The sequence below is a fragment of the Gobius niger genome (assembly GCF_951799975.1).
Source record: "Gobius niger genome assembly, chromosome: 22".
NCBI lineage: Eukaryota > Metazoa > Chordata > Actinopteri > Gobiiformes > Gobiidae > Gobius > Gobius niger.
Window position 1 is genome coordinate 21,862,608 of NC_136873.1, and position 25,374 is coordinate 21,887,981.

General features: G+C 44.1%; 1 protein-coding gene across 1 annotated transcript; it reads left to right on the forward strand.

Annotated features, from left to right (window-relative positions):
* Positions 1–2,083: 2,083 nt before the first annotated feature.
* Positions 2,084–25,171, forward strand: LOC306981269 (uncharacterized protein; the record flags this gene model as incomplete). The annotated part of the gene is made up of 7 exons (XM_079580830.1): positions 2,084–2,114; positions 2,211–2,303; positions 2,386–2,457; positions 2,861–3,989; positions 4,213–5,378; positions 5,471–6,264; positions 25,109–25,171. The coding sequence occupies 7 exons, from the start codon at positions 2,084–2,086 to the stop codon at positions 25,169–25,171; spliced, it is 3,348 nt and encodes a 1,115-aa protein (XP_079436956.1).
* Positions 25,172–25,374: the final 203 nt, after the last annotated feature.

Here is a 25,374-nt window from a genome sequence, read left to right on the forward strand (position 1 = left end):
GTTTTTTTGCGCTCAAATCAATAAATACGTGCGTAAACAATGCTAGAGTTGTCCCAAAGTCGGAGTTTCATTCATTGTTGTTCACTCGACTGCAACTTGGATAAAAAGTTTTAGTGCTACGTTTATATATTGGTTTATTGCTGTCTTATGTACTGTAAAGTTATGAGAGTGAACAATAGAATATAAAGCTACTCACAAATCACGTTGATGTGATTGTTTTGATGTGTAATGTTGAAATTGAGGCATATATTTTGTATATGGTATAATACTTGTAATATTTGGTTGAGTGGTAACATGATTAACAACTGATCTAATGGAATTCTTGTTGATAGCATTATTGGTCCCCAAATATATTACTTGCACTTCCACATTTAACATAACTATCTTATAATGATGTCATTATCCACATTATATGTCGTTTGATTGGTGAATTATTTCACACTAGGTTCTTTCAGTAGTTATTTGTTTTTCCATGGTTTCTGATTACAATTTATTGTGTCATTTCAGAGAATATGAAGAAGACAGTTTTTTATCCTGGCCGAGTCAGTGTGGTCTTCCGTAAGGGCCCACTGGGATTCCTGAGGCAAGACCCTTCTGATGAGGCCAGAAGAATCAAGGACGACCCGTCCATGAGGGACCGGAGTGCCCCTGTGAAGGAGGAGACTGTGAGGCAGAACGCTCTCACTGTGGTGCGAGTGAGAGGAGGAGATGTCACTGACCCCAAAGAGCTGCTGGGAGAGTACATCTTACAGTTCGGGAAGTTTAAGGGGAAGTCGTTTCGGTGGCTCCTTGAGAACGACGTGGGCTACACATTGTACCTCATTCAGAGCCACCAGAGAGAGGAGGCTGCTGGCACTGTGGTGTCTGAGGGGCACAGCAAAGACAGCCTGATGTCTTTCATCCGCTATGCCCTCAGCTTCCAGGAGATCCACTCTCTCCTTCAACATGAGGCACAGAAAAGACCTGTACCCACTCCAGCAGCAGAGGACGACCAGCAGGTGGGGTTCGGTGCCCGGGCCAGCAGCACCTGGAGGGAGGTCTGGGAGAGCAGGGCCGACGGCTATGCGGCCTTCATCCTTAAAAAGAAGTGCGCTCCGGGGACCAAGATGCACAAGCTGCAGCAGTACCTCCAGAAGAGACAGGAGCTCTCCTCCTCCTCTGTCTCCTCCTCACCTGTCCCCTCCACTCCTGCCCTTCCCTCCTCTGCCTCTTCTGCTGAACCCATGGGTGAGTAGCTGCTTCAAATTGCTGAAATGCATTTTGCCTATTCATTGAAATAATTATTGTAGTCAATAAATAGCCTGAAACAGTCCCACTATACATATGTGATAATACTTGCTAGATTTCAAAATGGCATTAATTTCCAAACTGATGTCACCACAATTTCCCCTAGGGTAGTAATAAGACATGTATTAATTTTTCGCAGAAATGGAAGATGATGAGGAGCTTGAGAGGGCAATGCTCAGCATCTCCACAGCCACAGAGCCTACGGATATTCGTAAGTACTAAGTGTGAGGCCTTAGAGTAGACTTTGGTGTGTTATGTAACATATTTGTGATTTGTTTTTCAGCTTTGTCTACACCAGCACCAGTTCCAGAGTTGCAGAAGCCCTCAGGTTTAGAGAGATGTTCGCTGGTGTCATGCCCTAGAAGATCGTTTTTGGACACGTTCTGGTCCTTTGCATGAGTTCAATTGTTCTTGACCACGTTCCGGTCACTTTCTGCTTTGTTCCTTTCGTGTGTTCTGCCAAAAGTCCAAGTGACTATGAATTGATACCATCTGCGATGAGGGTAAGTGACATTTTCATTATGCATGGCTGTGAATATGTGTGAAGTGGTGAGTGATGTTTTGTATTTTAACATTTGACGTGAGTGCTTCCCCTGCTCAAATTATTGTTTTTCTGGATAATGTGAACTAACACTTGCCTGACACGTTAAATAATCTCATAACATAACATAACAAGTCAGCAAACGAGCAGGAGAAGTAACAGTTGAATGCTGTTTGTTCATTTTACTAACATCTGGTTAATGATTTAACAAAAATACAAACTAATTGCAGTTTCTTCTCTACAGCTGCTCAGTCCATGCCCACTGTCCTGGAGGGATCAGGAGATGGTACACCCAAAGCACTTTACAATAACTCAGTGTACTCTATAGAATTAGAACTCAGCCTTTACAGTGGATACTTCAACACCTCTCTCCTCTCTCCAGCTGTTCCCGCAGCCGTGCCTCTGAAGTCCCCTCTGCCTCTTCCACAAGAGCTTAAGTTTCTGCTTCCTGAGGCCAGAAACCCTTCAGCTCCAGGTCTGTTTTTGTAAAACATTTATTCTTACATACCATACTATGGACCTTATGTATTTATTTTTTTGTTTGTTTTTATTCTCAGAAACTCCTGGTACTCCTCCTGCAGCGCTCATTCAGCCTGACTCAGAGCCTTCAAGTGAGGAGAGACCCCAAAGTGAGTAATGCAGTCCATCCATCCACCCACCCATCCATCCATCCATCCATCCATCCATCCATCCGATTTTATTTCTTAAGTGCTTCACCGCCAAAGCTGTGCTGTGCACAAAGTATCATTGATATAATACAATTAAAAGAACAGTGCATTATCACATTAACAACAACGTGTTTACTGCCCTAATTAACAAGTTAGTCAGTATAACCTTATCATACAATAATGAGTTATTGACACATTTAATAACAAACCCAAGTTAAACATGAGGTAGAGTGTTGCAGGAGACACATTGCCTTCTGCTGGTGTTCATGTGTGGCCTTTATCCATAAGGTGGAGGTGTGAGAAAATGTTAGGAGTTTTCCGACAAGTATAACTTGAATAAAGCTTCTTTTTTTTCATCATTTAGCCCATCCAGCCATCCAGCCTCTAGTCCAGCCCACAGCTGCAGTCAATAGGCCACCTCCTCCGCCCCTTCCCACTGACCAGGAGCTCAGCCAGTGGAACTGCTCCCATCAGCAGAAGATGTGGATGAAGGTGGAGCTGGAGTCCATGGGTCTGTGGCCAGGTTCCCGTCCTGTCACCAACCTGATGAAGACCTTCTCCTTGTGGCGCCTACCTCCCCAGCCTGAGCTCATTGACAGTGTCCACGTTTTGCCATCCCCAAAATATTTTCAGCTGCACCCCTTTTTCATTTGGAAGCCGGAGAGCGACTACTTGATGGCGCGGTTGAAAAATAACTACTCCCTGCCCTGCTCTGGAGACTGCGCGCAGCCCAGTGTTGTGTCTGCTGGTGTGGGGAGACCGAGAGTGATAGTGGGCCTCACTGGGCAGTACTACCTGCTGTCCTCCAGGCTGTGCTGTCAGAGGTGCCGGAGGAGGTGGTACGCCGACAACCCTCTCTGGTTGGAAAAACTTCCTCAAAGATTCACCAACCTGTTGCCAGCTGTACTGACTTACAAGAAGGCCATTTGTAAGTCAGTCCTGGATGAACTGAGGAGGACTGGGAAATCTCCCAATGACATGGCCAACCAAATAACAGAGATGCTGAACCTCAAATATGAGCGCGCCAACCTGGCATATCTCCTAAGCTGCCAGAACGTGATGGATGGTGAGGCAGGTGCTTATGGGCAGAAGACCATCACCCAGTTCTTGAGGCAGGAGACCACGCCAGTGCCGGAACCATTTGGGGGCTACAGTGACTCTGACGGCTGGAGGGGGGTGTCTGTGTCCTCTCATTACCTCACGGACTGCCTGCTGCACGAGTTCAAGCACCAGAAGGACATCATCCAGAGGCTGCTGCAGGGGACATTTGGACAGGCTCTGCGCTCAGACCACACCCGCAAAGTGGCCAGGAAAGTCACCTTCTCCTCCGGCGCTATGTCATCCTACGCCGTGATGAATGAGAACTGGATGATCCTGTCCTGGGCCATGGTGCAGTCTGAGACGGACAAAAGCCTGACACCGATGTACCAGGGCCTAGCGAACCGCTACAGCAGGGCTGGCATTGATAAGGCCCAGTATCAGTGGGTGGACAGGTGAGATACCAGTATTGTATTTATTATCTTATGTACCAAGGCCCAAGTACATGCTGCTCAGTGTTGCATACATTTTAATATATGCACAATGTATTTATAATGTTGATACAGTATTTCTTCATCTTAGTTGCACAGGAAGGTGTGAAGCTGCGTCGTATCTGCATATCTGCGCCTATTACATACTGTATACATGTAATGATGGTGTTTTTTACTTTGCCTTTAGGGATTGCTGTGCGGCGTTCAGGGTGGCGGAGTCTGTGGCTGGGGAACATTTGACCTGGGCCGCGTGGGGGACAACAGATGCCATTGTTGCTGAGGCCACTTCAGGGAACCTGTTGAATACATGTGGATCAAGAACACACTACAACAGCGGCATTACCATCAAGCTGGACTTGTTCCACTGCATGAGACGGTTCCTCCGTGAGTGTGTCTCTGAACATCACCCTCTGTACAGCTCCTTCGCCCAGTTCCTGTCCGCTGCCTTCTCTGTGGTGGACCAGGATGACCTGCAGAGGCTCAAAGATGCTTATGCCTTCTGTGGCATCCAGCCTGCAAATCCAACCAAGCAGCACATCCGCGAGCACTGCAGAGTGAAGATTCCTCAGCCCGGGGAGCTGGTCCAGAGAGTGGAGGGGGTGTTCAAGCACTTCCACACGGCCACAGACCCAAATGGTGTCGCTCTCTTCAAGCCCTCGATGCTGAAGACATGGAGGATCCAGCGGGTCCACATCCTCCGCGGGTGCCTCAGTGATCCAGAGGTGGAGGGGGGCACCCTGTACCGCCATGGGGGAACTATTCAGCTCAACCATATGGCGGGTGAGCCTGCCAGAGTCCCTGTCTGGATCCCCATCAGAGGCACCTCTCAGCAGGAGGGATACCACTTCCACCAGGCTCAGTGGGTGACAGGAACACAGGTGTCCCCAGAGTTGTTCCAGGCGCAGGGCCTTACCGGAGTGTGCCGCTGGAACTATCAGCGCGTTGTAGGAGTGGAGAAGTACCCAGCGCTGCATCTCTCTGCTGAAGACACAGGGGAGAGGTTTGGCCTGGAGTACACAGAGCCAGACTGTCGCCCTGTTCCGTTAGACTGGGACAAACACAAGAGCAGGAAGGATGCGGGCCTTACCACAACAACGCCCTCTACCTCTGCTGCAGCATCAGAGCCTGGCCCGTCATCCTCCTCTGCTCCCTCCAGGCACTTCAGTTTATCATCTCTCAATCCTGTGCCCCGTAGTACTGTGACAGCAACCTCCACCACTGCTGCAGTTACTGCTACTCCTGCTACTGCTCCCACCAGGCTCTTCAGCTTCTCTTCTCTGATTCCTGTGCCATCTACCACTACTGCAACAGCTACCACAGCCGCTGCTGCTCTGGCTTCCACAGCCAAGTCAGGTAAGTCAGTAGCTATGTTATTACAATGTATAGCAATAGTTAATCAAATATAAAATAGATGACACTTGTATTCTATTTTTCTTTCTGCTTAGAGCCCAAACCTCTGCTGCTCCCGCTGCCCATCAAGCCTTCTCCATCCGCAGCCCGTACCGGACCAGTGAAGACAGGAGGGAGGGTCTTTGTGTTGGACCACAAGCGCTGGCCTGCTCCCATGAAGGCAGTTATTGATGGTCTTCTCAATAAACACCACGGACAGAAGGACATGCTGAGACTTGTGGATCAGGAGTATGCCACACTTGTCCACAACTCCAGCTCCGATCCCAACAGCCTGCTGCACCCAACCACCAGACTACACATTTCACAGTACATCAAACACACCTGCAAACAACTAAACACATCCTCGTCACTGAACACCAGTCCTGAAAAACTGGAGGAAACACAGGCACTGTGGCAGTCTCTCACAGCGGGTAGCATGACCACAACTGTGCCTGTAGTCACCATGCCACCTGCCACTGTGAATCCCCCCCCTCCTGCTCTCTCAGTCGCCTCATCTCTCACTCACCACGCCATTGAGACGATTGTTCTGGGCATCATGGAGAAGCAGCAGCAGCAGAAGCAGAAGCAGCAGCAGCAGCAGCCAGCCCCTGAGCTAAAGAAGCCCCACACCAAAAAATGTCTGTCCTGTGGCCAGCCCAAATCAAAATACGAGGGCGATGGGAGCTCCATCCACGAGTTCTACCAAAAAGGTCCTGTGAGGTATTTCTACTGCTCCAAAAAAGTATTTGATGCTTACGGAGCAGAGGGCCTGACAGACCCCAGGATGCCTTTTAGGAACTTTGTGGACACGGAGTTCTTCCAGAGGGAGCTGGAGGCCACAAGGCAGAGAGTGGAGGAAAAGCAGCAGCAGAAGAGGAAGAGAGAGGATGAACAACAGAAGAGGAAGAGGGAGGAGTCACCTGCACCAGGAAGAAAATGTCGGTTCTGCAAACATGAACTAAAACAAGGTCCAACCAGCCCCCACATCCACACAGGCTTCCCCGGGGTGCCAGGGAAATATGTTTACTGCCCTGCCAAAGTATTCTCCCTCTACCGAGAGCAGGGAATGGAGAGAGAGATGAGCTGGGAGGAGTTTAAGCTGTGTCCTTTCTTTGAGAGGGAGAAGCAAAGATGGATCATAAAATAAGAATTGTTATTGTTTTATATATTTTTATATATATATTTGTTTTTTAAATAAACTGAAATTTAGTGTTTTATTATGCATACCTGATTGATATATATATATATATTAATGATCTATTATTACACATACCTTTTATTATTATAGTCTTATATAGCCTGAAATGGGTGCTATACTATATTATATATACCTACTTAAAAAAGGTTGTAAAATTAATGTTGATTAGTATATAATTATAACCTATTATACATACCTCTCTACAATATGTTTCAAAACAAGTTTATTATAACAAATATGTTCATAATATTGTCTGAAATGACACATTATTATTATTGTTCCATATTTTTTCATATGTATATGTATATATATTAATGTAAATATCTTGTATATAATATCTGTGACAAAAAAAAGATCCTTGCATTGATTTCTTATTCTTTTTTTTTTTAACTATCTCAGTTGTGCAAGAATATCACTTAATAATATACTAAAAAATGTTAATGACAATCGATTGTCAAACAGCATATGTTTTATAGATTAGAGGAAACACCTTTTTGTCAAATCTGTCCAATTCATCCCACTAATAACAGTAGTGTGAAAGGCTCTCCACTGTCAGCTACTGCTATATTCGAACGCACTCACGAGCTGCATCACGTTATGAATGAGCATTCATCCTTGCTTTCTGATTGGCTGGAGCTCCGTGCCTCCACGTGTGGCTGAGAGGCTCTTTGTGATTGGCTGACGCTCTATGCCAACAATGCGCGACTGGCCCGCGCGTGACAGGCGGAGATACTGACCACTATACTAACGAGGATCGATAACCAGGATATTTGCTGTTTCAAAAAAAAAAAAATCCTCAGTGTTTACAATAGGATGAAGAATTTACCGATGTCCGTCTTTCGGGTCTTTGACTCTCCAGGAGACAAAAGCCTTTCGTCCAATCACACTTTGTTGCTTCCATATTGAAGATTCAGACAGCCAATCGTTGGGAACCCACATTTGCAACAGTATCTTTATGTGCTGCACATTGGAGATGAAGCTGCATGTTTCTGCCCGGTTTCGAACCGGGGACCTTTCGCGTGTTAGGCGAATGTGATTACCACTACACTACAGAAACTGTGAATTCTTATCAGAGGAACTATACCAAAAGAAACTCAAGAGCAGAAAAAAAAGAGTCTTCTTTATGCTTAGAATGGCCTAGCAATTCAAGGCGCAAGAATGAAAGTTAACTTCCTGAATGCAGTCTGGCCTACAAGCGGGGTAAAGGTACAAATCCCGATCTGAATGTTTCACTTTTGGTTTCTGAAATGCACAACTCTTGGCATGTTCACAATCACCATTTCACTAGCATAGACTCAATGAACAAGTCCATTGAGTCTCTTTCCTTCTGCATCCCAGTTGCGTACAGTAGATGCATCCGAGCGCTTCCCCTTCAGTTGAGCTCAGGCGTAGACGTACTAGATGAAGTGTGGCACTCATTGAAATACTTTTCAATTAATAATTCAACTCAAGAGTATTGTTGGGGGACATAACACAAGTCTAGCTCTGTTGTAACATTTTTCACAATGTTTCAATATCACGCAGAAAATCAATGTGAGCTAAGTTGCCATATTTGTTTCCTTGCCCTTCAGTGGTAAAACAAAATGACTGTAAACAAAGTTACCGTATTTACTTGATTGAAATGTACCATGAATTTAGCCAGACTTCGTTTTTTGTCAGACTTCAGAGAAAACAGTAAGTTGAGAGCGCGATAGGTCTGTGTTCATTGGTCAAATGCCACGGAGGTGGGATCTGTGCTGTCGGGTGATCTCCTCTGATTGGCTGAGTGAGGACCGCGCGCTTCTTTACATTACTGATGTGCAGCAGAGGCCATATGTAAAGTGTGCAGAGATGACCAAAAGTAGTCACTTACCCTATAAAGGGTTAATGACGCTTGCCCGGCTAGCTCAGTCGGTAGAGCATGAGACTCTTAATCTCAGGGTCGTGGGTTCGAGCCCCACGTTGGGCGCTTGTAGTTTTGGAAGGTGTGGAGTTCATATCCCAACAAGTCGTAATAAATGTAAAACATTGCACGATCTTTCAACCAAACTGTTTGTTCAAAGGATGCCTCCATTTGGCTTTTGAGTGCTACAGACTTGTCCTCTGTTTGAAAACTGTACCTTAAATTGACTATGCAGAAACCATATTTTCTAGTCAAAAGGATGTTTGTAACGGCCTTCTGAGATGCACAGCTGCTGCTTGTGCTGTTAATTGGCTTCAATCCTAGTACTTCGCAAAATATGCAAATTCCAATGCCAAGAGCAGTGTAAGCTGTCAGGATGGCCGAGCGGTCAAAGGCGCCAGACTCAAGGTGAAGGCTTTCCCAAGCAAGGGGACTTCTGGTCTCCGAATGGAGGCGTGGGTTCAAATCCCACTCCTGACACAGAGATCTTGTTGCTCACAGTAGAGCATTATGCCAGAGCCTTTCATGTGCGTTGGCTATTGGATCAGCGTTACTCGGAAGGACATGTATTTCATGAGGCGTTAAGCTTGCTTGGAATCTCCTCATCGGTTTTTGGTGACAAGTAATCGCATACACAGACGCCCAAATCTTTGAATGTTCTGATGATCCTTGTCCAGTTTGCTAGGAATCTCCCTACTAGTTTTCTATTGCATTGGATTGCCTGTGATGATCAAAGAGACAGAGCAAGCTTGGGGCACATCAAAGTCTTTGCAGAATATCCTTTCCCTCACTGCATCAAGGCCTTTCAGATTACCAGCGCCAAGTCGCAGCCAAATGCCTACGAAAATGTTTCTGGCCAGTTTCGAACTGGGGACCTTTCGCGTGTGAGGCGAACGTGATAACCACTACACTACAGAAACTGTGGATGACAGTTATGTGATAAATTCACCATAATGCTCACTTTGCATCATCACTATTTGAAAGAGCAGATGCATATGTCACTTTAAATGCTGGTTAAGTACTGCCAATCTCCCCGTCGGGGAATCGAACCCCGGTCTTCCGCGTGACAGGCGGAGATACTGACCACTATACTAACGAGGATCGATAACCAGGATATTTGCTGTTTCAAAAAAAAAAAAATCCTCAGTGTTTACAATAGGATGAAGAATTTACCGATGTCCGTCTTTCGGGTCTTTGACTCTCCAGGAGACAAAAGCCTTTCGTCCAATCACACTTTGTTGCTTCCATATTGAAGATTCAGACAGCCAATCGTTGGGAACCCACATTTGCAACAGTATCTTTATGTGCTGCACATTGGAGATGAAGCTGCATGTTTCTGCCCAGTTTCGAACTGGGGACCTTTCGCGTGTTAGGCGAATGTGATTACCACTACACTACAGAAACTGTGAATTCTTATCAGAGGAACTATACCAAAAGAAACTCAAGAGCAGAAAAAAAAGAGTCTTCTTTATGCTTAGAATGGCCTAGCAATTCAAGGCGCAAGAATGAAAGTTAACTTCCTGAATGCAGTCTGGCCTACAAGCGGGGTAAAGGTACAAATCCCGATCTGAATGTTTCACTTTTGGTTTCTGAAATGCACAACTCTTGGCATGTTCACAATCACCATTTCACTAGCATAGACTCAATGAACAAGTCCATTGAGTCTCTTTCCTTCTGCATCCCAGTTGCGTACAGTAGATGCATCCGAGCGCTTCCCCTTCAGTTGAGCTCAGGCGTAGACGTACTAGATGAAGTGTGGCACTCATTGAAATACTTTTCAATTAATAATTCAACTCAAGAGTGTTGTTGGGGGACATAACACAAGTCTAGCTCTGTTGTAACATTTTTCACAATGTTTCAATATCACACAGAAAATCAATGTGAGCTAAGTTGCCATATTTGGTTCCTTGCCCTTCAGTGGTAAAACAAAATGACTGTAAACAAAGTTACCGTATTTACTTGATTGAAATGTACCATGAATTTAGCCAGACTTCGTTTTTTGTCAGACTTCAGAGAAAACAGTAAGTTGAGAGCGCGATAGGTCTGTGTTCATTGGTCAAATGCCACGGAGGTGGGATCTGTGCTGTCGGGTGATCTGCTCTGATTGGCTGAGTGAGGACCGCGCGCTTCTTTACATTACTGATGTGCAGCAGAGGCCATATGTAAAGTGTGCAGAGATGACCAAAAGTAGTCACTTACCCTATAAAGGGTTAATGACGCTTGCCCGGCTAGCTCAGTCGGTAGAGCATGAGACTCTTAATCTCAGGGTAGTGGGTTCGAGCCCCACGTTGGGCGCTTGTAGTTTTGGAAGGTGTGGAGTTCATATCCCAACAAGTCGTAATAAATGTAAAACATTGCACGATCTTTCATCCAAACTGTTTGTTCAAAGGATGCCTCCATTTGGCTTTTGAGTGCTACAGACTTGTCCTCTGTTTGAAAACTGTACCTTAAATTGACTATGCAGAAACCATATTTTCTAGTCAAAAGGATGTTTGTAACGGCCTTCTGAGATGCACAGCTGCTGCTTGTGCTGTTAATTGGCTTCAATCCTAGTACTTCGCAAAATATGCAAATTCCAATGCCAAGAGCAGTGTAAGCTGTCAGGATGGCCGAGCGGTCTAAGGCGCCAGACTCAAGGTGAAGGCTTTCCCAAGCAAGGGGACTTCTGGTCTCCGAATGGAGGCGTGGGTTCAAATCCCACTCCTGACACAGAGATCTTGTTGCTCACAGTAGAGCATTATGCCAGAGCCTTTCATGTGCGTTGGCTATTGGATCAGTGTTGCTCGGAAGGACATGTATTTCACGAGGCGTTAAGCTTGCTTGGAATCTCCTCATCGGTTTTTGGTGACAAGTAATCACATAGACAGACGCCCAAATCTTTGAATGTTCTGATGATCCTTGTCCAGTTTGCTAGGAATCTCCCTGCTAGTTTTCTATTGCATTGGATTGCCTGTGATGATCAAAGAGACAGAGCAAGCTTGGGGCACATCAAAGTCTTTGCAGAATATCCTTTCCCTCACTGCATCAAGGCCTTTCAGATTACCAGCGCCAAGTCGCAGCCAAATGCCTACGAAAATGTTTCTGCCCAGTTTCGAACTGGGGACCTTTCGCGTGTGAGGCGAACGTGATAACCACTACACTACAGAAACTGTGGATGACAGTTATGTGATAAATTCACCATAATGCTCACTTTGCATCATCACTATTTGAAAGAGCAGATGCATATGTCACTTTAAATGCTGGTTAAGTACTGCCAATCTCCCCGTCGGGGAATCGAACCCCGGTCTTCCGCGTGACAGGCGGAGATACTGACCACTATACTAACGAGGATCGATAACCAGGATATTTGCTGTTTCAAAAAAAAAAAAATCCTCAGTGTTTACAATAGGATGAAGAATTTACCGATGTCCGTCTTTCGGGTCTTTGACTCTCCAGGAGACAAAAGCCTTTCGTCCAATCACACTTTGTTGCTTCCATATTGAAGATTCAGAGAGCCAATCGTTGGGAACCCACATTTGCAACAGTATCTTTATGTGCTGCACATTGGAGATGAAGCTGCATGTTTCTGCCCGGTTTCGAACCGGGGACCTTTCGCGTGTTAGGCGAATGTGATTACCACTACACTACAGAAACCGTGAATTCTTATCAGAGGAACTATACCAAAAGAAACTCAAGAGCAGAAAAAAAAGAGTCTTCTTTATGCTTAGAATGGCCTAGCAATTCAAGGCGCAAGAATGAAAGTTAACTTCCTGAATGCAGTCTGGCCTACAAGCGGGGTAAAGGTACAAATCCCGATCTGAATGTTTCACTTTTGGTTTCTGAAATGCACAACTCTTGGCATGTTCACAATCACCATTTCACTAGCATAGACTCAATGAACAAGTCCATTGAGTCTCTTTCCTTCTGCATCCCAGTTGCGTACAGTAGATGCATCCGAGCGCTTCCCCTTCAGTTGAGCTCAGGCGTAGACGTACTAGATGAAGTGTGGCACTCATTGAAATACTTTTCAATTAATAATTCAACTCAAGAGTATTGTTGGGGGACATAACACAAGTCTAGCTCTGTTGTAACATTTTTCACAATGTTTCAATATCACGCAGAAAATCAATGTGAGCTAAGTTGCCATATTTGGTTCCTTGCCCTTCAGTGGTAAAACAAAATGACTGTAAACAAAGTTACCGTATTTACTTGATTGAAATGTACCATGAATTTAGCCAGACTTCGTTTTTTGTCAGACTTCAGAGAAAACAGTAAGTTGAGAGCGCGATAGGTCTGTGTTCATTGGTCAAATGCCACGGAGGTGGGATCTGTGCTGTCGGGTGATCTGCTCTGATTGGCTGAGTGAGGACCGCGCGCTTCTTTACATTACTGATGTGCAGCAGAGGCCATATGTAAAGTGTGCAGAGATGACCAAAAGTAGTCACTTACCCTATAAAGGGTTAATGACGCTTGCCCGGCTAGCTCAGTCGGTAGAGCATGAGACTCTTAATCTCAGGGTAGTGGGTTCGAGCCCCACGTTGGGCGCTTGTAGTTTTGGAAGGTGTGGAGTTCATATCCCAACAAGTCGTAATAAATGTAAAACATTGCACGATCTTTCAACCAAACTGTTTGTTCAAAGGATGCCTCCATTTGGCTTTTGAGTGCTACAGACTTGTCCTCTGTTTGAAAACTGTACCTTAAATTGACTATGCAGAAACCATATTTTCTAGTCAAAAGGATGTTTGTAACGGCCTTCTGAGATGCACAGCTGCTGCTTGTGCTGTTAATTGGCTTCAATCCTAGTACTTCGCAAAATATGCAAATTCCAATGCCAAGAGCAGTGTAAGCTGTCAGGATGGCCGAGCGGTCTAAGGCGCCAGACTCAAGGTGAAGGCTTTCCCAAGCAAGGGGACTTCTGGTCTCCGAATGGAGGCGTGGGTTCAAATCCCACTCCTGACACAGAGATCTTGTTGCTCACAGTAGAGCATTATGCCAGAGCCTTTCATGTGCGTTGGCTATTGGATCAGTGTTGCTCGGAAGGACATGTATTTCACGAGGCGTTAAGCTTGCTTGGAATCTCCTCATCGGTTTTTGGTGACAAGTAATCACATAGACAGACGCCCAAATCTTTGAATGTTCTGATGATCCTTGTCCAGTTTGCTAGGAATCTCCCTGCTAGTTTTCTATTGCATTGGATTGCCTGTGATGATCAAAGAGACAGAGCAAGCTTGGGGCACATCAAAGTCTTTGCAGAATATCCTTTCCCTCACTGCATCAAGGCCTTTCAGATTACCAGCGCCAAGTCGCAGCCAAATGCCTACGAAAATGTTTCTGCCCAGTTTCGAACTGGGGACCTTTCGCGTGTGAGGCGAACGTGATAACCACTACACTACAGAAACTGTGGATGACAGTTATGTGATAAATTCACCATAATGCTCACTTTGCATCATCACTATTTGAAAGAGCAGATGCATATGTCACTTTAAATGCTGGTTAAGTACTGCCAATCTCCCCGTCGGGGAATCGAACCCCGGTCTTCCGCGTGACAGGCGGAGATACTGACCACTATACTAACGAGGATCGATAACCAGGATATTTGCTGTTTCAAAAAAAAAAAAATCCTCAGTGTTTACAATAGGATGAAGAATTTACCGATGTCCGTCTTTCGGGTCTTTGACTCTCCAGGAGACAAAAGCCTTTCGTCCAATCACACTTTGTTGCTTCCATATTGAAGATTCAGACAGCCAATCGTTGGGAACCCACATTTGCAACAGTATCTTTATGTGCTGCACATTGGAGATGAAGCTGCATGTTTCTGCCCGGTTTCGAACCGGGGACCTTTCGCGTGTTAGGCGAATGTGATTACCACTACACTACAGAAACCGTGAATTCTTATCAGAGGAACTATACCAAAAGAAACTCAAGAGCAGAAAAAAAAGAGTCTTCTTTATGCTTAGAATGGCCTAGCAATTCAAGGCGCAAGAATGAAAGTTAACTTCCTGAATGCAGTCTGGCCTACAAGCGGGGTAAAGGTACAAATCCCGATCTGAATGTTTCACTTTTGGTTTCTGAAATGCACAACTCTTGGCATGTTCACAATCACCATTTCACTAGCATAGACTCAATGAACAAGTCCATTGAGTCTCTTTCCTTCTGCATCCCAGTTGCGTACAGTAGATGCATCCGAGCGCTTCCCCTTCAGTTGAGCTCAGGCGTAGACGTACTAGATGAAGTGTGGCACTCATTGAAATACTTTTCAATTAATAATTCAACTCAAGAGTATTGTTGGGGGACATAACACAAGTCTAGCTCTGTTGTAACATTTTTCACAATGTTTCAATATCACGCAGAAAATCAATGTGAGCTAAGTTGCCATATTTGGTTCCTTGCCCTTCAGTGGTAAAACAAAATGACTGTAAACAAAGTTACCGTATTTACTTGATTGAAATGTACCATGAATTTAGCCAGACTTCGTTTTTTGTCAGACTTCAGAGAAAACAGTAAGTTGAGAGCGCGATAGGTCTGTGTTCATTGGTCAAATGCCACGGAGGTGGGATCTGTGCTGTCGGGTGATCTCCTCTGATTGGCTGAGTGAGGACCGCGCGCTTCTTTACATTACTGATGTGCAGCAGAGGCCATATGTAAAGTGTGCAGAGATGACCAAAAGTAGTCACTTACCCTATAAAGGGTTAATGACGCTTGCCCGGCTAGCTCAGTCGGTAGAGCATGAGACTCTTAATCTCAGGGTCGTGGGTTTGAGCCCCACGTTGGGCGCTTGTAGTTTTGGAAGGTGTGGAGTTCATATCCCAACAAGTCGTAATAAATGTAAAACATTGCACGATCTTTCAACCAAACTGTTTGTTCAAAGGATGCCTCCATTTGGCTTTTGAGTGCTACAGACTTGTCCTCTGTTTGAAAACTGTACCTTAAATTGACTATGCAGAAACCATATTTTCTAGTCAAAAGGATGTTTGTAACGGCCTTCTGAGATGCACAGCTGCTGCTTGTGCTGTTAATTGGCTTCAATCCTAGTACTTCGCAAAATATGCAAATTCCAATGCCAAGAGCAGTGTAAGCTGTCAGGATGGCCGAGCGGTCAAAGGCGCCAGACTCAAGGTGAAGGCTTTCCCAAGCAAGGGGACTTCTGGTCTCCGAATGGAGGCGTGGGTTCAAATCCCACTCCTGACACAGAGATCTTGTTGCTCACAGTAGAGCATTATGCCAGAGCCTTTCATGTGCGTTGGCTATTGGATCAGCGTTACTCGGAAGGACATGTATTTCATGAGGCGTTAAGCTTGCTTGGAATCTCCTCATCGGTTTTTGGTGACAAGTAATCACATACACAGACGCCCAAATCTTTGAATGTTCTGATGATCCTTGTCCAGTTTGCTAGGAATCTCCCTGCTAGTTTTCTATTGCATTGGATTGCCTGTGATGATCAAAGAGACAGAGCAAGCTTGGGGCACATCAAAGTCTTTGCAGAATATCCTTTCCCTCACTGCATCAAGGCCTTTCAGATTACCAGCGCCAAGTCGCAGCCAAATGCCTACGAAAATGTTTCTGCCCAGTTTCGAACTGGGGACCTTTCGCGTGTGAGGCGAACGTGATAACCACTACACTACAGAAACTGTGGATGACAGTTATGTGATAAATTCACCATAATGCTCACTTTGCATCATCACTATTTGAAAGAGCAGATGCATATGTCACTTTAAATGCTGGTTAAGTACTGCCAATCTCCCCGTCGGGGAATCGAACCCCGGTCTTCCGCGTGACAGGCGGAGATACTGACCACTATACTAACGAGGATCGATAACCAGGATATTTGCTGTTTCAAAAAAAAAAAAATCCTCAGTGTTTACAATAGGATGAAGAATTTACCGATGTCCGTCTTTCGGGTCTTTGACTCTCCAGGAGACAAAAGCCTTTCGTCCAATCACACTTTGTTGCTTCCATATTGAAGATTCAGACAGCCAATCGTTGGGAACCCACATTTGCAACAGTATCTTTATGTGCTGCACATTGGAGATGAAGCTGCATGTTTCTGCCCAGTTTCGAACTGGGGACCTTTCGCGTGTTAGGCGAATGTGATAACCACTACACTACAGAAACTGTGAATTCTTATCAGAGGAACTATACCAAAAGAAACTCAAGAGCAGAAAAAAAAGAGTCTTCTTTATGCTTAGAATGGCCTAGCAATTCAAGGCGCAAGAATGAAAGTTAACTTCCTGAATGCAGTCTGGCCTACAAGCGGGGTAAAGGTACAAATCCCGATCTGAATGTTTCACTTTTGGTTTCTGAAATGCACAACTCTTGGCATGTTCACAATCACCATTTCACTAGCATAGACTCAATGAACAAGTCCATTGAGTCTCTCTCCTTCTGCATCCCAGTTGCGTACAGTAGATGCATCCGAGCGCTTCCCCTTCAGTTGAGCTCAGGCGTAGACGTACTAGATGAAGTGTGGCACTCATTGAAATACTTTTCAATTAATAATTCAACTCAAGAGTGTTGTTGGGGGACATAACACAAGTCTAGCTCTGTTGTAACATTTTTCACAATGTTTCAATATCACACAGAAAATCAATGTGAGCTAAGTTGCCATATTTGGTTCCTTGCCCTTCAGTGGTAAAACAAAATGACTGTAAACAAAGTTACCGTATTTACTTGATTGAAATGTACCATGAATTTAGCCAGACTTCGTTTTTTGTCAGACTTCAGAGAAAACAGTAAGTTGAGAGCGCGATAGGTCTGTGTTCATTGGTCAAATGCCACGGAGGTGGGATCTGTGCTGTCGGGTGATCTGCTCTGATTGGCTGAGTGAGGACCGCGCGCTTCTTTACATTACTGATGTGCAGCAGAGGCCATGTGTAAAGTGTGCAGAGATGACCAAAAGTAGTCACTTACCCTATAAAGGGTTAATGACGCTTGCCCGGCTAGCTCAGTCGGTAGAGCATGAGACTCTTAATCTCAGGGTAGTGGGTTCGAGCCCCACGTTGGGCGCTTGTAGTTTTGGAAGGTGTGGAGTTCATATCCCAACAAGTCGTAATAAATGTAAAACATTGCACGATCTTTCAACCAAACTGTTTGTTCAAAGGATGCCTCCATTTGGCTTTTGAGTGCTACAGACTTGTCCTCTGTTTGAAAACTGTACCTTAAATTGACTATGCAGAAACCATATTTTCTAGTCAAAAGGATGTTTGTAACGGCCTTCTGAGATGCACAGCTGCTGCTTGTGCTGTTAATTGGCTTCAATCCTAGTACTTCGCAAAATATGCAAATTCCAATGCCAAGAGCAGTGTAAGCTGTCAGGATGGCCGAGCGGTCTAAGGCGCCAGACTCAAGGTGAAGGCTTTCCCAAGCAAGGGGACTTCTGGTCTCCGAATGGAGGCGTGGGTTCAAATCCCACTCCTGACACAGAGATCTTGTTGCTCACAGTAGAGCATTATGCCAGAGCCTTTCATGTGCGTTGGCTATTGGATCAGTGTTGCTCGGAAGGACATGTATTTCACGAGGCGTTAAGCTTGCTTGGAATCTCCTCATCGGTTTTTGGTGACAAGTAATCACATAGACAGACGCCCAAATCTTTGAATGTTCTGATGATCCTTGTCCAGTTTGCTAGGAATCTCCCTGCTAGTTTTCTATTGCATTGGATTGCCTGTGATGATCAAAGAGACAGAGCAAGCTTGGGGCACATCAAAGTCTTTGCAGAATATCCTTTCCCTCACTGCATCAAGGCCTTTCAGATTACCAGCGCCAAGTCGCAGCCAAATGCCTACGAAAATGTTTCTGCCCAGTTTCGAACTGGGGACCTTTCGCGTGTGAGGCGAACGTGATAACCACTACACTACAGAAACTGTGGATGACAGTTATGTGATAAATTCACCATAATGCTCACTTTGCATCATCACTATTTGAAAGAGCAGATGCATATGTCACTTTAAATGCTGGTTAAGTACTGCCAATCTCCCCGTCGGGGAATCGAACCCCGGTCTTCCGCGTGACAGGCGGAGATACTGACCACTATACTAACGAGGATCGATAACCAGGATATTTGCTGTTTCAAAAAAAAAAAAATCCTCAGTGTTTACAATAGGATGAAGAATTTACCGATGTCCGTCTTTCGGGTCTTTGACTCTCCAGGAGACAAAAGCCTTTCGTCCAATCACACTTTGTTGCTTCCATATTGAAGATTCAGACAGCCAATCGTTGGGAACCCACATTTGCAACAGTATCTTTATGTGCTGCACATTGGAGATGAAGCTGCATGTTTCTGCCCGGTTTCGAACCGGGGACCTTTCGCGTGTTAGGCGAATGTGATTACCACTACACTACAGAAACCGTGAATTCTTATCAGAGGAACTATACCAAAAGAAACTCAAGAGCAGAAAAAAAAGAGTCTTCTTTATGCTTAGAATGGCCTAGCAATTCAAGGCGCAAGAATGAAAGTTAACTTCCTGAATGCAGTCTGGCCTACAAGCGGGGTAAAGGTACAAATCCCGATCTGAATGTTTCACTTTTGGTTTCTGAAATGCACAACTCTTGGCATGTTCACAATCACCATTTCACTAGCATAGACTCAATGAACAAGTCCATTGAGTCTCTTTCCTTCTGCATCCCAGTTGCGTACAGTAGATGCATCCGAGCGCTTCCCCTTCAGTTGAGCTCAGGCGTAGACGTACTAGATGAAGTGTGGCACTCATTGAAATACTTTTCAATTAATAATTCAACTCAAGAGTGTTGTTGGGGGACATAACACAAGTCTAGCTCTGTTGTAACATTTTTCACAATGTTTCAATATCACACAGAAAATCAATGTGAGCTAAGTTGCCATATTTGGTTCCTTGCCCTTCAGTGGTAAAACAAAATGACTGTAAACAAAGTTACCGTATTTACTTGATTGAAATGTACCATGAATTTAGCCAGACTTCGTTTTTTGTCAGACTTCAGAGAAAACAGTAAGTTGAGAGCGCGATAGGTCTGTGTTCATTGGTCAAATGCCACGGAGGTGGGATCTGTGCTGTCGGGTGATCTGCTCTGATTGGCTGAGTGAGGACCGCGCGCTTCTTTACATTACTGATGTGCAGCAGAGGCCATGTGTAAAGTGTGCAGAGATGACCAAAAGTAGTCACTTACCCTATAAAGGGTTAATGACGCTTGCCCGGCTAGCTCAGTCGGTAGAGCATGAGACTCTTAATCTCAGGGTAGTGGGTTCGAGCCCCACGTTGGGCGCTTGTAGTTTTGGAAGGTGTGGAGTTCATATCCCAACAAGTCGTAATAAATGTAAAACATTGCACGATCTTTCAACCAAACTGTTTGTTCAAAGGATGCCTCCATTTGGCTTTTGAGTGCTACAGACTTGTCCTCTGTTTGAAAACTGTACCTTAAATTGACTATGCAGAAACCATATTTTCTAGTCAAAAGGATGTTTGTAACGGCCTTCTGAGATGCACAGCTGCTGCTTGTGCTGTTAATTGGCTTCAATCCTAGTACTTCGCAAAATATGCAAATTCCAATGCCAAGAGCAGTGTAAGCTGTCAGGATGGCCGAGCGGTCTAAGGCGCCAGACTCAAGGTGAAGGCTTTCCCAAGCAAGGGGACTTCTGGTCTCCGAATGGAGGCGTGGGTTCAAATCCCACTCCTGACACAGAGATCTTGTGGCTCACAGTAGAGCATTATGCCAGAGCCTTTCATGTGCGTTGGCTATTGGATCAGTGTTGCTCGGAAGGACATGTATTTCACGAGGCGTTAAGCTTGCTTGGAATCTCCTCATCGGTTTTTGGTGACAAGTAATCACATAGACAGACGCCCAAATCTTTGAATGTTCTGATGATCCTTGTCCAGTTTGCTAGGAATCTCCCTGCTAGTTTTCTATTGCATTGGATTGCCTGTGATGATCAAAGAGACAGAGCAAGCTTGGGGCACATCAAAGTCTTTGCAGAATATCCTTTCCCTCACTGCATCAAGGCCTTTCAGATTACCAGCGCCAAGTCGCAGCCAAATGCCTACGAAAATGTTTCTGCCCAGTTTCGAACTGGGGACCTTTCGCGTGTGAGGCGAACGTGATAACCACTACACTACAGAAACTGTGGATGACAGTTATGTGATAAATTCACCATAATGCTCACTTTGCATCATCACTATTTGAAAGAGCAGATGCATAAGTCACTTTAAATGCTGGTTAAGTACTGCCAATCTCCCCGTCGGGGAATCGAACCCCGGTCTTCCGCGTGACAGGCGGAGATACTGACCACTATACTAACGAGGATCGATAACCAGGATATTTGCTGTTTCAAAAAAAAAAAAATCCTCAGTGTTTACAATAGGATGAAGAATTTACCGATGTCCGTCTTTCGGGTCTTTGACTCTCCAGGAGACAAAAGCCTTTCGTCCAATCACACTTTGTTGCTTCCATATTGAAGATTCAGACAGCCAATCGTTGGGAACCCACATTTGCAACAGTATCTTTATGTGCTGCACATTGGAGATGAAGCTGCATGTTTCTGCCCGGTTTGGAACCGGGGACCTTTCGCGTGTTAGGCGAATGTGATTACCACTACACTACAGAAACCGTGAATTCTTATCAGAGGAACTATACCAAAAGAAACTCAAGAGCAGAAAAAAAAGAGTCTTCTTTATGCTTAGAATGGCCTAGCAATTCAAGGCGCAAGAATGAAAGTTAACTTCCTGAATGCAGTCTGGCCTACAAGCGGGGTAAAGGTACAAATCCCGATCTGAATGTTTCACTTTTGGTTTCTGAAATGCACAACTCTTGGCATGTTCACAATCACCATTTCACTAGCATAGACTCAATGAACAAGTCCATTGAGTCTCTTTCCTTCTGCATCCCAGTTGCGTACAGTAGATGCATCCGAGCGCTTCCCCTTCAGTTGAGCTCAGGCGTAGACGTACTAGATGAAGTGTGGCACTCATTGAAATACTTTTCAATTAATAATTCAACTCAAGAGTGTTGTTGGGGGACATAACACAAGTCTAGCTCTGTTGTAACATTTTTCACAATGTTTCAATATCACGCAGAAAATCAATGTGAGCTAAGTTGCCATATTTGGTTCCTTGCCCTTCAGTGGTAAAACAAAATGACTGTAAACAAAGTTACCGTATTTACTTGATTGAAATGTACCATGAATTTAGCCAGACTTCGTTTTTTGTCAGACTTCAGAGAAAACAGTAAGTTGAGAGCGCGATAGGTCTGTGTTCATTGGTCAAATGCCACGGAGGTGGGATCTGTGCTGTCAGGTGATCTCCTCTGATTGGCTGAGTGAGGACCGCGCGCTTCTTTACATTACTGATGTGCAGCAGAGGCCATATGTAAAGTGTGCAGAGATGACCCAAAGTAGTCACTTACCCTATAAAGGGTTAATGACGCTTGCCCGGCTAGCTCAGTCGGTAGAGCATGAGACTCTTAATCTCAGGGTCGTGGGTTCGAGCCCCACGTTGGGCGCTTGTAGTTTTGGAAGGTGTGGAGTTCATATCCCAACAAGTCGTAATAAATGTAAAACATTGCACGATCTTTCAACCAAACTGTTCAAAGGATGCCTCCATTTGGCTTTTGAGTGCTACAGACTTGTCCTCTGTTTGAAAACTGTACCTTAAATTGACTATGCAGAAACCATATTTTCTAGTCAAAAGGATGTTTGTAACGGCCTTCTGAGATGCACAGCTGCTGCTTGTGCTGTTAATTGGCTTCAATCCTAGTACTTCGCAAAATATGCAAATTCCAATGCCAAAAGCAGTGTAAGCTGTCAGGATGGCCGAGCGGTCTAAGGCGCCAGACTCAAGGTGAAGGCTTTCCCAAGCAAGGGGACTTCTGGTCTCCGAATGGAGGAGTGGGTTCAAATCCCACTCCTGACACAGAGATCTTGTTGCTCACAGTAGAGCATTATGCCAGAGCCTTTCATGTGCGTTGGCTATTGGATCAGCGTTACTCGGAAGGACATGTATTTCATGAGGCGTTAAGCTTGCTTGGAATCTCCTCATCGGTTTTTGGTGACAAGTAATCACATAGACAGACGCCCAAATCTTTGAATGTTCTGATGATCCTTATCCAGTTTGCTAGGAATCTCCCTACTAGTTTTCTATTGCATTGGATTGCCTGTGATGATCAAAGAGACAGAGCAAGCTTGGGGCACATCAAAGTCTTTGCAGAATATCCTTTCCCTCACTGCATCAAGGCCTTTCAGATTACCAGCGCCAAGTCGCAGGCTGGCGGTACCCGACGGGGGTACGACTGTATATGGCGACCAATCACCTTTGAGATTCAATCTTTCCTTGGCCAATCAGGCAGGCGGGTCAATAATTCAATAGCCTATCATCTAGAGGCGTCCATTATTTGCTGCCCAATCGCAGGGCGAGCCGACTTTATCCCGCCTACTCGGCCCGGCACGGTCATTTAAATGATGTTGGATGCTAAGGCTGCCTCTGATGCTGATTCTCTGAATGTAGAACGCCGAACGCATCCTTCTTACTCCTTCTGCTCGTCACGATTTCGGTAAGAACTATTCCTTTCTGTCTATTTTCGTGTAGGACTTAGCTAGCCCGTTTTCTGCCGCTAAAAGCACTTTTTGTTATTGTCGATCAGCCAATGTTGTAAACAAACTTTTACCGTAGGTGCGCACTGCGCACTACTACGAGCAGTACTTACTGCTACAGTACTAGCTACGTAGCTTAATATTAAGTAGATGAAAAATGTAACACTTTACCCTGTCACCAAATACAATTGAGCATGTGTTGATGTCATATTCATCCAAGCGCACAAAATTGTTTATGGTTTATTTGTAGGCAAATTGCGCACTTTTGCGCCAAAATAATCCGCCTTTTTTTGATAGACTATCAAAGCTATAGCTATACAATCTATGGTAACAAAACAGTAAAAACATGGTTCAACTAGTTATTTTTTATAGCATACAAAATCAAATGTACACTTATCTTATCTGAAAGGGGCTTGTGAGAGAGTATAATACAATATAAATCAATTCAATTCAATTCATCTTTTTTATTTGAGCATCTGAGCTCCACAAAGTTCTTCATAGGAACAGAGTTCAGCAGAGTAATTCAGCAAAAGAAAGATACATGCATAGGTGAATAGCCAAATAGATAAATAAATAACGTGGATATGATGCTCAAAAGGAGTAGGCAGAAGCTTCAGCTTGTTAGAGCCTACCCCCTTTCGTACTTAAGAAATAGATACATTCATTTACTATGCACAAAGAAGATATGACATAAAGTCATTTTATCATATTCCAGTGACTTTACAATCATCAATATTTATGTTACAACATTCTGCTGGTTCAAAGACAGGGAAAGAAAACTCAATAATTACAAATACCCATCACTGCCAAAAACAACGAGTCACCAATCTTAAGTTGAACATTTGTTCCTTGTTGTTTTTTGTTTTTAGTTAAGTACTTTTAATGGACACAATATTATTGATTATATTAATTACGACCACATTATATGATTGATTAATAAATGTAATTTATTTGATATTTTATGCTATTATATCATTATTGGTTAATTTATTATCCTATTATTTTATTATTATTGTTGCTATTAATTCATAATCAGTCACTTCATTGTCACCATCTACAGCAGACTATGTGACAGTGAGAGCCCTATTCTGTGAGGTGCATTAAAAAGCAGAGTGTGGGTCAGCTGGGAGGGGGCAATGACCCCCAGTCAACCGGCCCAACCCTGCTGCCCTGAGTAGTGACTTTACAAGTGAACGTTAGTAATCTGTGCTGTATGATGCTTCACATGACGAGTTTAATGAGCCCATTGGGAGGAGGGGGGGCCCTTCTCTCCAACAGGTCCATGTCTCGCCTGCCCTGATCCTTTGTATAGTTGAGAAGCAGTGATGGTGACAACTAGCAGACACAATATTGAGTTACTTGAGGTTTGTCTTTGTTATACTTGGTTTAGTTATGACACATCAGAAAAAAGTATTGGTGATAAACGATCGAAGTAGATGTAACAGCGATCTGCATTTGTACTTATAGCCAAATATAGCCATATATATATCTATATAGCTTTGACTTCAGATTCACATATCTGATACAAAACAGAGATATGTGAGTAAGACAAAACAAACAGTTATATACACTATGTACATACATATACATCAGTGGATACAATCTTTTTTTTTTTTTTTTTTTCCCTTTTCCTTTTTTTTTTTTTAAATTTTATTTTATTTTCCTCCTCTGCAAAACTAGTTTGTCAGTTACAGTACTACAACATAGATAGTTTACTGCAGTTGTTTCCATTTCCACACTCAAGGACATTCCTCCGTCCTGTACGCAGACAGTATGAGTTGTTTATACTTTGATTTGAATTGATAAACGGATGAGCATTGCTTGAGTTGGACTCCCAGTTTATTCCAGAGCCGGACACCAGACACAGACATACACATTCGTTTCCTCGTGGAACTAATAGTTGGTACTTTAAGTTGACAACATCCCCTCAAATTGTAACACTCATCTCTTTTTGTGAACAGTTTTTGAATATTTTGTGGTAATAAGTCCCGGTTGGCTTTATACACTAATTGTGCTGTATAAAAATCAACTAGATCCATGAGTTTGAGCATGTTACTTTGTAAGAACAATTTATTTGTGTGTTCGAGGTAACCAACTTTGTGAATAGTTCTGATTGCTCGTTTTTGGAGTATTACAAGGGGATGGAGTGAACTTTTGTAATTATTACCCCAAACCTCAATTCCATAAGTTAAATATGACAGTATAAGACTGGAATACAATATATACAGAGCCTTATGATTTAAAACATACTTAGCTTTGTTTATTATCGCAATATTTTTTGATATCTTTCTCTGTATGTGTCCAATGTGTGATTTCCAGCTCAGTTTGTTGTCTATAGTGATTCCCAAAAATT